This window comes from Gracilinanus agilis, chromosome 3 (assembly GCF_016433145.1).
Source record: "Gracilinanus agilis isolate LMUSP501 chromosome 3, AgileGrace, whole genome shotgun sequence".
Lineage (NCBI taxonomy): Eukaryota > Metazoa > Chordata > Mammalia > Didelphimorphia > Didelphidae > Gracilinanus > Gracilinanus agilis.
The window spans coordinates 333790045-333805505 of NC_058132.1; the positions used below are offsets into that span (position 1 = coordinate 333790045).

Genomic DNA, 15461 nt, shown 5'->3' on the forward strand with positions numbered 1-15461 from the left:
TATATATCAATAAAACTAACAGCTTACAGGAAAGTAGATGAATATTTAAAGTGCCCAAATCAACAAAATGAGAGAGAACTAAATAAACTGAACTCGGGGGGAAAAGGAAAAAAAAAGTTGAAAAAGCCATAAATAAGCTGCCACAGGAAAAAATTCTGGGACCAGATGGACTTGTGAGAAAATTCTATCAAACTTTCAAAGAACATTAATTCTAATATTAAATAAACTGTATGCAAAAATAGGAAAAAAGAGAATTCTACCAATTGTTCTATATTATACAAACAACAAAAGAGAAAAATCAATATCCCTAATAAGCACTGATGAACTTTTGAAATAACAGAGAAGTGGTTACAGCAATTTATCAAAAAGATATACACTATGACCAAGTTGGATTAATACCAAGAATACAGGTAAGGGTATGAAGCATGTAAACAGGTTAAAAATGAATATTAATAAATGTTTAAAAAAAAAGAATACAGAGTTAGTTCAATATTAGGAAAACTATATAAACATAATAGAAATATATTAATAAAGGAAACAATGCATAAATGCATGATTATATGAACATATAAAAAAATCTTTAAATAAAATATAATACTCATTTTTATAACATTTTAAAAAGCAAAGGAAAAAAGTGAACCTTTCTGAATATAGTAGAGATTATTTATTAAAATCCCAGAGACAGTATTACATGGAATAGGGATAAACTAAAGACCTTTCTAATAAGCTGAGGGAGTTAAGTAAGGATGTCCATTATCACCACTTTAATAGCAAGAATATAAGAAAAAGAAATTGAGGGAATACACATAAACAAAGAAAAAACAAAATACTGCTTCTCCAGATGATCTGATAGTCTACTTAGAGAACATCAGAGTCAAAATTTTACTGAAACAATAATTTCAGCAAATTAGCAAGATTCTCCAAATTGTCTTATGTATGTTTTGTTTGTATATAGTCTTTTATATGTTGTCTTCTGCCATTGGAAGAAAGGAACTAATATGTCTTAATTTGTACTCCCTTTCCTTAGCACAGTCCCTGGCACACAGTAAGCACTTAAATGCTTATTGAAAATACTATGACTAGAGTATAAAAAGGCTACTGAGACAACAGTAGTGTTGAGATGAGATTATAGTCCCATAAACTGACATGGTAGCTAAAGCCTGCTTCTGCTTACTTTTTGGTAACTGACACTCCATCTAGAGCTAAGACTACAGACTAACCTTAAGGATCATAAATTTTAGACACCTATCCATGGCCCAACTATTGGCTTCAGCCACCTCACTGCTCTCAAGACATTAGTTAATAATTCTTTCCTTCAACCTCCCAAAAATCTGACCCTCTCACAAACCCCCAAGTCCTGATATTGGGTATAAACTCTAATAGCTCCCTATCACCTTCAGGATAAAACACAAAATCTTTGGTTTAATTTGGAGAAGTCCAGGCTTCTCACACCTTTGGACAACTCCTACCCCACCCCACCCAACCCCACCCACCTTTCCCAACCCCTGGCCCCCACCTAAGACTCAGTGGCATGGGCCTCCTGGCTGCTCTTCCAAAAAGCCTACATTTCCTGTTTCCAGATGTTTTCACAGGCACTCTATGCCTGGAATATTCTCTCTCCTCATCCCACCTTCTAGCTTCCTTCAAGTCCTAGCTAAAATCCTTCCCACCTTTCTATTCCACACAATTTTAGTGCCTTCTCTCTATTATTTCCAATTTTTTCTACATATATAACCAAAGCTGAAGATAACTGACACTAACTTTGTTGCATATCCTTAACTTCCTCACTGGCAAAATGGTATTAATACTTGCACCACCAATCTTATAGGGCTATTGTCAGGGAAATACTTTGTAGAGTATCATTTAAATGTGAGCTATTATTCATATATCAAATATGAATACACTAATATGCCAATGCTTTCTTCTTTGTCTCCTATTCAGTTCACTTTGTACAAACCAGATTCCTAGGTTATAAGAAATCAAAAATGTGTCTAGAGCATGTCTTCAAAATTTGTCCCCAAAAATGCTAGGAAATTTTTAACCAAGAAGAAAGATGCTTAACATGGATCAATGTTAACAGATCATGGAATAAACAGCATTTTTGACTAAAACATTTTAATGGATAATTGACATGTATTACTAGTATATGTACTTTAGGAAGAATACAATGCTAAATGCCATGAGAGATAAAAAATGTATTAACAGTAACCTGAACCATAAGGAATTTAATGGAAACAATGATATAAAAAGAAGAAAACATCACTGAAACTTTTTTTAAAGATAAAGTTGGAATGGTAAGTTGAGGCCAGACAGTAGAAAACCTTAAATGTGAAGCTAAGAAATTTACTTTATCTTGTATATAACTTGAGATTCATTAAGGGTTTTCACCAACAGTGTTATAAGGTCAAAGTGATGTACTGGGAAGATTAATCTTGTAGTAAAATGTTAGGCTAGAGGGAAGGAAAGTTGAAGGAAGAGAGAACAGTTATGAAGCTTTTTGTATAATAATGTCCAAATGAGTTAAGCCAAGTCATCAGTAACAGCAATAAAAATGGAAAGGAAAAGAAACATTCAAGAAACATTAAAAAGAACAATCATAAGACCTGATGAGGAACATGGGAAGACAATAGGAAAGAGTAGTCTAATACTGAGCTAAGGCATCTAGAAAAATCTATTACCATCCCAGGGAAATTATTTTCAGGTAGTTTAATTTTACACACACTGAGTCTTAGGAGGCACTACTGCATCTAAATGAAAAACATCTAACAACAATTGTAAATGAAGGATTGAATCAAAGGAATATTGACTTGGGATAACAGAGGCTATGGAAATAAATGAAAATCTAGAGTCAAGGACTGAACCTTGGGAGAATTCATATTTATGGGGCAGAAAGGAGAGAGAAAATAGAGTAAATACATTTGGCAATAAAAAGATGGAGGAAATATAAACAACTAAGATTTTTGTGTTTGTTTTTAATATAAAAAAATCCATGAATCTTTGAAGACAAAATAATTAAATGAGAAAATTATAGATTGTATGCATATACACAAAAAATAAGTATTTCAGAATTTTTAAATTTAAGTTAAACCCTGCTAATAAAACTAAGTGATATAAGGGGGAAGGGAAAGAAATAAACATTTATGTAGTACCTACTACATGCTAGGCATTCTGCTAAGTGTTTTATAAATATCATCTCATTTAATCTGAGAGGTAGATGCTGTTATTCTCTCCACTGTACACTTGAGGAAATTGAGGCAGACAAAAGTTAAGTGGCTTTCCCACAGTAACATAGTTGGTGTCTGAGGCTAGATTCAAAAGTCTTCCTGATTCCAGGTCTAATGTTCTACTCACTGTGGCACTTAGCCGTTCCATAAAAAAAAAATAGCTCAATCTCCCTTGCAAAATATTCTTCTATTTTTTACATATTATCAATTAGATCAGTGATCCAATGAATGTTTCTTACACAAGTATTTTGCTCAATATATATAACTTCAAAGCAACTACAGACACCTTCTTAGGACAGGATGAGTTTCAAAAACTTCATCTACATATAATTATGATCAATATCCATATTGATGAAATAAAATATTAAGGAAATAGGGCCAAATCTTTTCCAGTGGAAATCCATCTCTATAGTATAATTAATATCTTTATATTAATTATAGTTTTATATATAATTAATATTAATATAGTATATTAAGAAAACTGTGCACAAAGTTTTGACTGACAACTTTTTTTGAAGCATATATAATGCGTAAGCAAAACCAAACTATACTACTAAATAAAAAGTGAGGGAATCATGTATTGTTACCTCTTTGTGTTTTTGATCCAATAAATTCCTAAGAGAGGTAAGCTCTTGTTGTCGGATATCCAAGCAGGTTTCTAAAGCCTGGGTCTGACCTTCCCATTCAGACTTCTTATGAGCCACCATTATGTCAATTTGTTTCATTAGTTCCTGTAGCTCTGCCTCACAAGATGTCAAAAAACCCCTGCAAATACAAAGAAATCATTCAAATTATATAGCAAATGGTCACATTGCTTCTTTTTCTTCACTGGTAAAAGAATATGGAAGTATGTGCTCATCCCAAAAAGTAACTGAATGAAGTCATCATTATTGAAGTTTCACAAGAATGACTATTTCAAAGTAAATCACTAGAAGCAATCACATAGTAGGATCCCCCAATTCTTGGATTCCAAGGTTGTAATTATCTAAGGGAAGTACAGGAGGCCAGGTCACAATCTCTAACCACTTCTAGGACCCCAAGGCAGTGATCTGTTCCATTCATTTTCACTTTCTAAAGGTTTTTTGGGAAGGGAGGGTGGGAAGTCAAGGAGCACTACACTGAGGGCAGAAGCAGGGAGAGAGAACACATAAATTTGGGGTCGGCAGGTATCTGCTTATATCTAGGCTTTGTGGGGCCCTACTGCATATGAGATAGATATATACATATACTTGTGTGTGAGAGCTGAATAGAGATAACATTTGAACCCATGGGAGCTAATGACATTACCAATAGAGTACAGGGGGAGAAAGAATATAGGATCCGGGACAAAATCTCAGGAATATCGACAGTTAGAGATTCAAATGTTGGATGAATCAGGGATGGGAAATTCATTGTATGAGTTAGGACCACAGAGAAAGTGAACTTGTCTAGGGGCAAGAGGAGGAGTAATGTCCAGTGACGCAAAAGAGTCTGGGAAGAAGTGATTAGATATGATTAGAGGGCAAGCCAAAGGAAAGTAGTGTTACCAAACAATAACACAACAAAGCCAGAGTTTCTGACTCCTCCTACTTTTCAGATGCAAAACAACAGCCTTTAATGAATCTGCATTTTTATATTTCTTCAATAGGGAACACAAAAACAAATCTATATAAATACGTATGAGACCCATGGCATCACTCAAATCTGATGAGTAGAATAAAACCTCAAAAAAAGAGGTAACTAAAAGATCAGTGGACATCTGGTTAATAACTGGTAGAATGAGCCCAGTCTAGCTTACACATCATGTGCCTTATTTTAAAAAATCCAAAAACTTATGGAAGTCAAATGTCTAGCCAACACAGAAGGTAGGAAAAACATCTTAAGTGCTGCATTCAACCTTAAGCCACATTTAAACTGATCCTTTCAGAAGATATTGAAATTCCACATTATTGGATGTTCACTAAAAATGATTTACCTCCAAGTTTAAAAAGCATTAGATGTTACTGATCCTATAGAGGAGATATATACATATATGTTCTGCATTACATTATTGCAAACTCGTGTGTATGTATGTGTGTAAACAAGTTTGCAATAATGTGGTGCAGAACAATGAACTAGAAGATTTCTAGGGCTTCAGGTCCCATTCTACCCTGGACTACCTAGACAATCTTGGGCAAGCCATAATTTCTTTGTCCACAAAATGAGGTAATTAGGCTAATGATAAAGCAGCACTCCTAGAGGGACCCTTCCAATGCTAACATTTTCTGGTTTGATAAGCAGTAGTGTCAATTACAAAAGCAAAGGGAAGCATTTATCATTAAAAGGTCCAAAAAACTTGGGAGCAGATACTTAGTACATTCTGACAAGCTAGATGGCTTAATGAATAGAGATGGGCCTGGAGTCTGGAAGATCTAAGTTCAAATCACTCAGTTTCTTCCCCTGTCAAGGATAGAGAAGGTAATGGCAAACTATTCCAGTATCTTTGCCAAGAAAACCCAAAATGGAGTCACAAAGAGTTGGATTCAACTAAAACAACTGTATAATAACAAATAGTACATTCAGACCAAACGGGAAAAGGAGGCAGTACAGAGTTCTCTGGCAATCTTTCTAAGAGATTAAAACTATCAAACTCCCCTTAATTTTTTTAAAGTTTATTTAATTAATTAATTTAGGGTGCCCTATTAGGGTTTGAGAAGATATCCCACCTAGCAAAAGCAGTGTCCTTGCGTGGGCCAATCATTTCTCTGTACCCCCATACAGCCTTTTATAACTTCCCACAAGTTGTCCATCCCCCACTGCCTGCTCCCTTGTTCCCATCCCCCCCCCTCACCTCTAACCCCCAATCCCACTTTCCATCTACTCACTACATCCACTATGCTCTCTGGAATGTCAGCTCTACAAGTAATAAACCTGCTTTCATCCTTAACCTTTCCCCTTCTCATTCCTTTTTTCTTCTAGGTCACTGAGGCCTAGATCCCTTAAATGACACAGTTTTCCTGGCTCTCTTCTAGCACTGCCATACTTTCATACCTCCTTCTCTCTCACTACCACCAGACTCAGTGGTCAGAATTGGGGGGGATGGAGGGGAAGAAACGTCAGACTTCCTGACCTATTACCAATTCCAAATTTTCCCTCTACCAAGGCCACTTAATAATCATTCAATAATTTCGCCTCCTTTGAGGTTCATCCAATCCCTATTTATCACCTAATTAAGATTATAGTAGCTACTATCTACCAATCTCCAGGACAACTCTCTTTTCCTTCTCAATACACTCAGTGCCTAGAAGGCAGCTGGGTGGCTCAATGGATTGAGAGCCAGACCTAGAGATGGGAAGTTTGGGGTTCAAATCTGACCTCAGACACTTCCCAGCTGTATGACCTTGGGCAAGCCATTTAACCCCCCATTGCCTAGCCCAGGGGTTGGCAACGTATGGCTCTTTCTGCAGGAGCCATAAAGTCAATTTTTTTTCAGGCGCTGTTACAGGAGCGCACTGTGAACACTGTACAGCTCTCACGAAATTACATTTTAAAAAATGTGGCGTTTATGGCTCTCACGGCCAAAAAGGTTGCTGACCCTTTTGGCCTAGCCCTTACCACTCTTTTGCCTTGAAACCAATACACAGTAATGATTCTAATATAGAAGGTAAGGGTTTCTTTAAAAATAAATAAATAAATACACTCGATGCCTAGCTCCTGACCTCTCTCTCCTTCCCAAATCCTGCCTTCATTCTAAGGGATTTTAACAAACATATCTAATACCCTCAAATGTTCTAACTTCCCAGTTCCCAAACTTACTTATCTTCTATGATTTACTCATCCACACTACAAAGATAGCCATACTCTTGACCCTGACATCATCCACAAATGTTCCACCTACATGCTCATGAACTCTGAAAATGCTCTTTAATTAATCATCATATTTTATCATTCTACCTTTCCCTTTGCCTTACAAATCCAACTCTGTTTTTGATCTTCACTAAAATCTTTAATCCCTCTATTCCTCAATCCTTTCCCAGTTCATTTCCTAGAGTTCTACACTTTCCCTTCCCAGTGCCGATCCTTGATGAATCAGTTCAACTCTATATTATTCTTTTTTCTAAAGTCCATCACTCCTATATTATATAACCAATTTTGGCCTGTCAAATTTCAGCCTTGAACTACTTCCACCATTCATTATTTTTGCAACTATTCACATGCTACTGAATGAAGATGGAGTAAAATCTTTAAACCCTGCCATTACAAATTTGTCACATAACCTCAACTGGCAAGGTAATCCTTTTACATCCCTCTAACTGATTCACTATTGCTATTCACCACAAAAGTTTTTCCAAACTTTTTCATTCTTCCTCAGATTTCCCACTCCCCATCCTCTCAAGTGAAAATCTTGCCTCTTATTTCACTGAAAATAGTTCAGGTCATTCTTGGAGAGCTCTATTTTCTCCCCTCCTCTTCAACTCATATCATTCAAATGCTTTCTGCCACTATGTTCTCCTTTATCCCTATCTCACATGAAGAGGTAGTCCTTCTCTTGGTAAAGGAATTCCCCTCTATATGCACAAGTGATTCCATTCCATTTTATTTTCTCCAGTAGATTGTCTGTCCCTGCTCCCATCACTCCTATTCTCCCTATTCTCCCTGTCCACTACATGCTTCCCTATTCCCCCCACCCATCCTCAAAAAAGTCTCATTTGATCCATCCATTCTCACTATTATCCTCTCAATGGCTTTTCATGGCTAAATTCCTTTAGAAAGCCTCTGCTTCTTTTCTTCTCACTCTCTTAACTCTCTGCATTATTCAACCTAAACTGCCTTTCCAAGTTTCAGCTAAAATCCTATCTTCTGCAAAAATCCTATCCAGATCCTTGTTAATGCTAGAGATTCCCACTCAGAGATTATCTCTAATTTATTTTATAAATATCTTGTTTGTACTTAGCAGTGTGTATGCATGTTAAACCCCTCCTATTAAGATTGTGAACTCAATGGGAAGGACATTTTTGTTGGTTTTTTTTTTAAATCTGGCACAAAACAGGTAACAAATGCTAACTGTCTTGTTCATAGGAAGAATAGGTAAGTAGGACAGTAACAACTGTATTCATAGCTTTTGTTATACAATTTTGCTCAAATTAGACCTCAAAAATAGACCCTGAAGGCTACATTGCTTACTTAATGATTATTTAACACTTGAATTTAGTTCAATTGACTCCACATTCCTGGTGAGACAGTTGCTTTGAGGCCTATACAAACTAACCCTACTCTGGACAAGTTTCCTACCTTAAACTTTCATAATGCCCTGCCCTTTTACTAGAATACTATACTGCTAAAAACTTACATATTACCATGACTAACAGTGGAGAGGCCCTACTCCCTGGCTACTGCAAAGGAAGCTTCCTTTCTATGTCATCTGAGATGAGAAACCAATCAAGCATATCTGAATGAGAACCCACTTCTCATACAATGCACAGTTCTCTGTTGTTAAGCTGCCAGGCATGAAAGATGGAACCCTGGTGTGTCATACAGGTCTGGAGGTGACAAAAGCTTCACATAATCTAGATATATTAAGTCCTCAGGGCAACCTCTTGAAATATTATAACTAAACCATTATTTTATCACTCACCATTTAACTGTGCATTCTGGCTTCTGACCTCTTAAATGCCAACTCTGATAGCCTTTTTTCCATCCATATATTTCTCAAACTGCATTATTTCACATTTATTGACTACTTTCTCCTCCTGTATCTCCTCTCCTTACTACTATTCAGTCTCCCTTGTTGGCTCATCACCTATAGTGCTATTCTTTGCACATTATGCATTAGACCTGGCTTTTCCAAATTCAGAATTTTCAAATATGTAAAATATTTCAGAAATTACATTTTAAACTTTTTAAAAGAAACATCAATTTTACCTTTTTATTTAAAAAAAATAGGGGAAAATTGACAAGTAAGTATCTGGTTAACCACTCTCAAAATAATTAACATGTACCTAAGAAAATTAAGATACAATTATTTTTTAAATTAATAGAAATATAGCCTCATGAATAAACAATAAAATTAACATAAAGCGAAATTACCACAAATACATGGAAGATAGAATACAAATAACTTATCTTCTTATAGAGGCAGAGTTAGGGACAACTCCCTGATTCCTTACTAAGGATGGTGGGAGGGAGTGGGAAGATTTCTGCTCAGGTTTGAGTTGGATCGCATTACCTCTGAGGCTTCTTTCAACTGATAATCTATGAAATAAAAAAATGACTGAGCACTAAAATGGCCAAAAGAAGACAAAGCAAAGAAGAAAAAGGGTAGGGCCTGAATAACTACTAAAAGAATATGAGAATGCTGAATTATTGAGAGTTGGAAGTAAAAAGTTTACATTATAAATAATCCAAGAAATATGTTCTATTGAGACTGAAGCCCAGATAATAAGTCTGCTTTGGCAAATTTCCCATAGAAATCAACTGAGGCTTTTTTCATAATGGTAAGAAACTTAAAATGCTTTCCAATTCTTCAATAAAATAAGAAAAGTTTATTTTTTCTTTTGTTAGAAAGTCCCTCTAGTTCTTCACTTAAGTAGTAGGGAGCACAAATTTTCATAAGGAAAATGTTTACCTTCTAGTTAAGAAAAACTCTGAAGATAAAATATTGTCTACAAATATTATATTCTACATTGCCAGAATTACATTAATTACCTTAATACAGAGTACTCTCATCATAACAAATTATTTAAAGTTCAAGATGAAGAAGAAGCATTCAAGTACCAGGACTAAAACAAATGTGGGCATTGGAAAGCCTACTTCTTGTTTAAAAGCAAAAACTGAAAAAACCTTACCCTCCTTGCCCTCGACTCTGCATTCCTGCCAACAAAGCCTCCATGACCAAATCACCTCTGCCTTGGTAGCTGGGAAGAAAAATTAAGACAGGTCATAAAATGACATTATTTTTCCAATTAAAAATTGCCAATGGTCACCTTAAGAAATGTAGCATTTCTTGGGAAATTTTTAGAAGCAGGTAAGAGCTTTAATTTTGAACACTTTTCTGACCAACTATGTGCTAAGTGCTGGAGATACAAAGAAAAAAATAGAATAGTGCCTGACCAGCTTCCAGTTGGGGTCATGTAAATCCATATTAGGTGCTTGATATAAAGTTAATATGCTTAATCATGGTTGTTAGTAAAAGGCTGCCATTAAAAATAAGCTGCCTGAATAGAGATAGGTAGGTCTGTCCCCTCATACCTACTCAAGCAAAAACCTAAAAATCCTATGAGATCAAATAATGATCAAGAAATTAATTGAGATATCATAGTAAGTTACTTTGCCAGGCCCAGAATTACATAAAATGTCATCCAGGAACCCTAGGCAATAGGAAAGGGAGTTGCCAACACTAGCACAGACAACCCAGAAAAGAACTTTCCAACGTGATCAGAGATATTTGTAGCCAAAAAGACCATTCTGGGACTGTAAATGCAGAACGCTCTCCCAAGAAAGGGGGAAGGTTCCAGGGTGATCAGAAACCTGAAATGGGGGCTTAGGAAGCCACCAGGAAGGTCCAACTCTTTAACACTGTCCTGATATATAATAAAAAGTCTCTGAACTTCAAAGAATCTAGGAGGCCCCCTGAGGTGGAGAAGGAACTCATGTATAATCCATGTTGAGACCAAGCAAGGTCAATCACCTAAAAATAAGAGTGGAAGCAGAATTTGGCACAAAGTACCAATTCAGGAACTAAGAACTGAAAAAAGAAGAGCAAACGAGATATAGATAATTATAAAGGATTCAATAGATCCAGAAATGACAAAAAGCCAAATCTAGGAGAAAGAAACTACATAACTACAAGCAAAGACTCGAACTAAAAAGCCATGTTTTCCACAGGAACTATATGAATAATCAGAAAAAAATGAAGCAAGACTTTTTTGATTTTTTAAATGAAACAAAAATTCTGGGGGAAAGAATTGGAAGGAAAATAAATATCTTATAATCCAAAGTGATTAAGCTTTACCCAAGTAAGAGACTCATTGAAAATTAAAACAGACTGAATAGAAATGAGTAATTCCATGAAGTTAAAGAAATATTAACACAAAGACAAAAACTTGAATGAGGAAAAGAAAATATAAGCTATCTACTATTAAAAAAAAACTGACTACAAAACAGGTCAATGAGAGAACATCTAAAACACTAGACTCATTGGAAAATGACTTTAAAAAAGTCTAGACATATTTCAAAAAATCATTAATAATCAATGATACATGTAAAAAAACCCAGTTGAATTGTTCATTGGCTATGGGAGAGGGGAGGGAAAGAATATGAATCATGGAACCCATGGAAAAATATTCTAAATTAATTAAATTTTTTAAAAAAGAAATTATCAATGAAAACTGCCCATATTTATTAGAACCACTAGGGCAAAGTCAAGATGAAAAGAATCTACAGATTACCTCCAGAAAGGAACCTCAAAAAGAAAGTCTTAGGAGAGTATCATATCGCTCCCACAACAAAGGAAAACTACTGCTAGCAGCAAGAAAGGTATTCAAGTACAAAAGAACCCCTCCTCTTAAGGTCATAAAAGTTCTGGAAGCTTCTACTCTAAACAAGAAGAGATCAAGGATTACAATATTCGAAATGACAATAAAGATTTACAACCAAGAATAATTTGCCTGTTAAAACAGAATATAGAGTCCTGAGGGAGAAAAAAATGGACTTTAATGGAAGACTTTCAAACACTTCTACAGAAAAGACCAGAAGTAAACGTGTGTGTGTGTGTGTGTGTGTGTGTGTGTGTGTGTGTGTGAGAGAGAGAGAGAGAGAGAGAGAGAGAGAGAAGGGAGGGAGTTCATTAGAGTTGGAAAGGAGGAATTTCTGAGTAAACATGAGGAATGGAGAGAGGTGGTTAAGAGGAAAGATAAAAAAAAAAAAGAGGGAATAATCCTAAACAAGACATGGGATATTAAAAAAAAAATTTATAGCCAGAAACTAAGGATGTTGCCTATCAATTAGGGAATCACTACTGAATAAACTGTGATATGCAAATGTAATTAAATATTATTGTGCTATAGAAAATGAGGGAATTTTGGAGAATACCTCAGCAGGAACTGATGCAGAGTGAAATAAGCAAAAGAACCATTTATATAAGGCTGACACATTGTAAATAAAACAACTTTGACTTGAGAACTCTGATCAAAGCAATAATTACCATGTCTCCATGTAAACCTATGATGAAAAAAGTTATTTAAAGTTTGACAGAGATGATATCTGACTCTTCTCCATGCCTGGAAAGCTCTCCTCATCTCTGCCAACTGCCTTTCCAGACTTCTTTTATGTTACAACTAAAATCTCAATTTCTACAGGAACCCCTTCACAATACTTAGTTCTGGTGCCTTCTGTTAATTATTTCCCTATGTATCCTGTATATAAGTGTGTTTGTTATCTCCTCCATTAAACTAGGAGGTCCTTGTGAGCAGACTCTTTTTGCCTTTGCTATTTGTTTCCCCAGGGCTTAGCACAGTGCCTGGTGCATAGTAGACATTTAATAATGTTTACTGATGGACTGATGTAAACATTTTTGGAGATGACCACTTCATAAATTTGTTTTGCTTCACTATGCTTATATAAGGAGGACTGGGGGGAAATGGAGGGCGAGGTAGGGATGGAGTTCTATCGTTAATTGGTACTAAGATTGGGGAAGAGAAGAAGAAAGAGGAAATCCATAGAAACATTTTTGAAAGTTTAAGTGGAGAACAGAAAGTAATTCGGAAGGAAACACAGACAAGCCAGATTTGCTTTAAAAATAATAGGTTGAATTTATCATGTACTTAAAAAAAACGCTATGTAATAAATTTATGGTTTCATAGCCAGTTTTTTGTGTGTATTGTAGCTGCTTACCACTCTTGGGCCAAGGACGGTCCCTAGCCCGGATGAAAAAGGAGGAGGGTTGGGCGTGGGGCTAGCAACCCCACCCTGTAAAAACACATCTGCTAAAGAAACTGCAACCTAAAGTAGGGGCAGCTGGGCTAGCTTGGTGGATTGAGAGCCAGGCCTAGAGACAAAAGGTCCTAGGTTCAAAACCCGGGCTCAGACACTTCCCAGCTGGGTGACCCTGAGCGACTGTGTGACCCATTGCCTACTGGTTGTGGCCCTATGCTCCTAGAATGGAGTCCCAGGATAAAAAAAAAAAAAAAAAAAATTGTAGCTGCTATATTGAAATGCTCAAGGGATGGGACTTTTTGGTGTTTTTTTAAATTCAAAATCTTAAAATTAATCAATGAAAGAAAAATAAGAAAGGAATAAGAACTTCATTTTAGTTGTATTTTGTTAAGCTTCTTTTCAAATATTAGAATAACAATTATCCAGAAAGCTACAAACCGCATATCACCTCCAAGCTCTGGAATAAATTAAAACCAGTACTTGAATTTCAGGAGTCAAAAACACTTGGAATGTGTAATAAATGTAAATCATGCCTACTTCTAAAACTACTACGAGAATGATTCCGTAATAAAAATTATTAAAATTGCTTCTGTCACAAATTAATTTTAACCTTAAAACCATTAAAATTATTCTGAAGAGCAATAAAAATGATCTTTGTATCTCAAGCTATTATTACCTTGACCTTCAAAAAAAATCAATGGAACTTTTGGGGATTGCATGGTATTATGGCAAGTAGTAAGTAGACGGAGAAGGAAAGGGGAATGGAACAAGCATTTATTAAAGGTCTACCATGTGCCAGTCACTGTGCTAAAGCATTTTACAAATATTATTTCATTTTGACCCTTACTACAACCCTGTGAGGTGTTATAGGAAAATTATAATATAGATATAGACTTAAGATAAGACAGAAATTGCTGACAGCTTGAAGAAACCTTGAACTGGCTGCATGGACATTCCTTTCTTTCAAAACTCTGGCTTCATTCCACGATGGAATGTCCATGCAGCCTGTTCAAGGTTTCTTCAAGCTGTCAGCAATTTCTGTCTTATCTTAAGTCTATACCTATACTATAATTTTCCTATAACCGAGATAAGTGCTGTTATAATACCCATTTTACAGATGAAGAAACTAAGAAGAGGTCAAGCAACTTGCCACTCACACAGCTAATATCAGAGGATAAATCTGAACTCAAGTCTTCCTGATTCTAGGCCCATTACTTTATCCACTTGCCCAGCTGTCATTGCATTTGTATTAGGAGAATATAGGTTAAAATTCTGCCTAAATTAACAACTATTTTGTGACGCTAGCAAGTCACTTCTCTTCCTTTCTGTAAAACAATGGAGTTTGGTTAAATTATCTTTAGGGTCCCTTCCAACTAAACAATCTCAGATCCCACAAAAAACAAAATCAGTCGATAAATCCTTACCAGTCATTTAAGCCTTTCTGGGCTTCAGTTTCTTAATGAGAGGTCTGGATTAGATGATCTCCAAGGTCCCTACCTGCTACAAGTTGCTTATGAAGGCTAAAAATGCAGAGCACAGGTCTCTAGCAAGAGACACTACACTAGTATGGCAACACTAGGTGGCAGTGGTGCATTTCCTTAAAAGAAATTAAATTTAAAGAAAATTTCTATTTCCTGAATTAAATCATTTTCTTGGACTTTTACAAGTGTCCTCTACTTTAAAAGAATGATGTGTGTGGTCAGCTTCAAACAGCCTGTTAAACTTAGGAACTGAAAGCATAATAATTGTTCTCTTTTAACTACCACTAGAATACATATATCATATAGAAGCCTAGACATATACATACATATATATACATACGTCTACAGAAAAGATTAGTTTCTTGCCGACTAAAAAGTTTACCTCAACATTTCTGATATACACTATAAAATGAAGAAATTCTAGAATTAATGAAGTTAGAAAACGTATTATAGGCCAAGACAGTGGCTAAAAGACAAGATATTAACTACCCAGAGATAGGGCCTTCAAAATAGTCTCAACAAATACCCCAGTTAAGACTAGATGGCCTACCTATGCCTACTCAAGTTTCTTGATCCTATCCTATCCCTTACTCCTCCAGCAATCTCAACCAACCACCCTTCTCACACACAACTAACCCCTCCCCCTAACAAATCCATAAGGTACTGAAGATACAAAAACAAAAAAAGAAACAGTCTCTGTCTTCAAGGTGGTTACATTCTACTGGGGAAAACAACATACATAGAAAAGTAAACAAAAAGTATTTACAAAGTATACAAGTAATATAAAGAAAGAAAGAATAGAGAAGTCAGAGGCAAGATGGTAGGAGAAGTAAGAAGGGCAGCATACTCTCTCTCAAAACTCTTC

General features: G+C 35.7%; 1 protein-coding gene across 2 annotated transcripts in view; it reads right to left on the reverse strand.

Moving 5' to 3' along the window:
* The window catches only part of CEP63 (centrosomal protein 63), a 47136-nt gene extending 37043 nt beyond the window's left edge, over positions 1-10093 (reverse strand). For both annotated transcript variants that reach the window (XM_044669997.1, XM_044669996.1), the window contains exons 1-2: positions 10028-10093; positions 3812-3989 (exon numbers count right to left, since the gene is read on the reverse strand). In XM_044669997.1, coding sequence (XP_044525932.1) covers positions 3812-3989; positions 10028-10071 — 222 coding nt within the window. In that variant the 5' untranslated portion in view covers positions 10072-10093. The remainder of the gene's footprint in view (positions 1-3811; positions 3990-10027) is intronic.
* Between the last annotated feature and the right edge of the window lie 5368 nt (positions 10094-15461).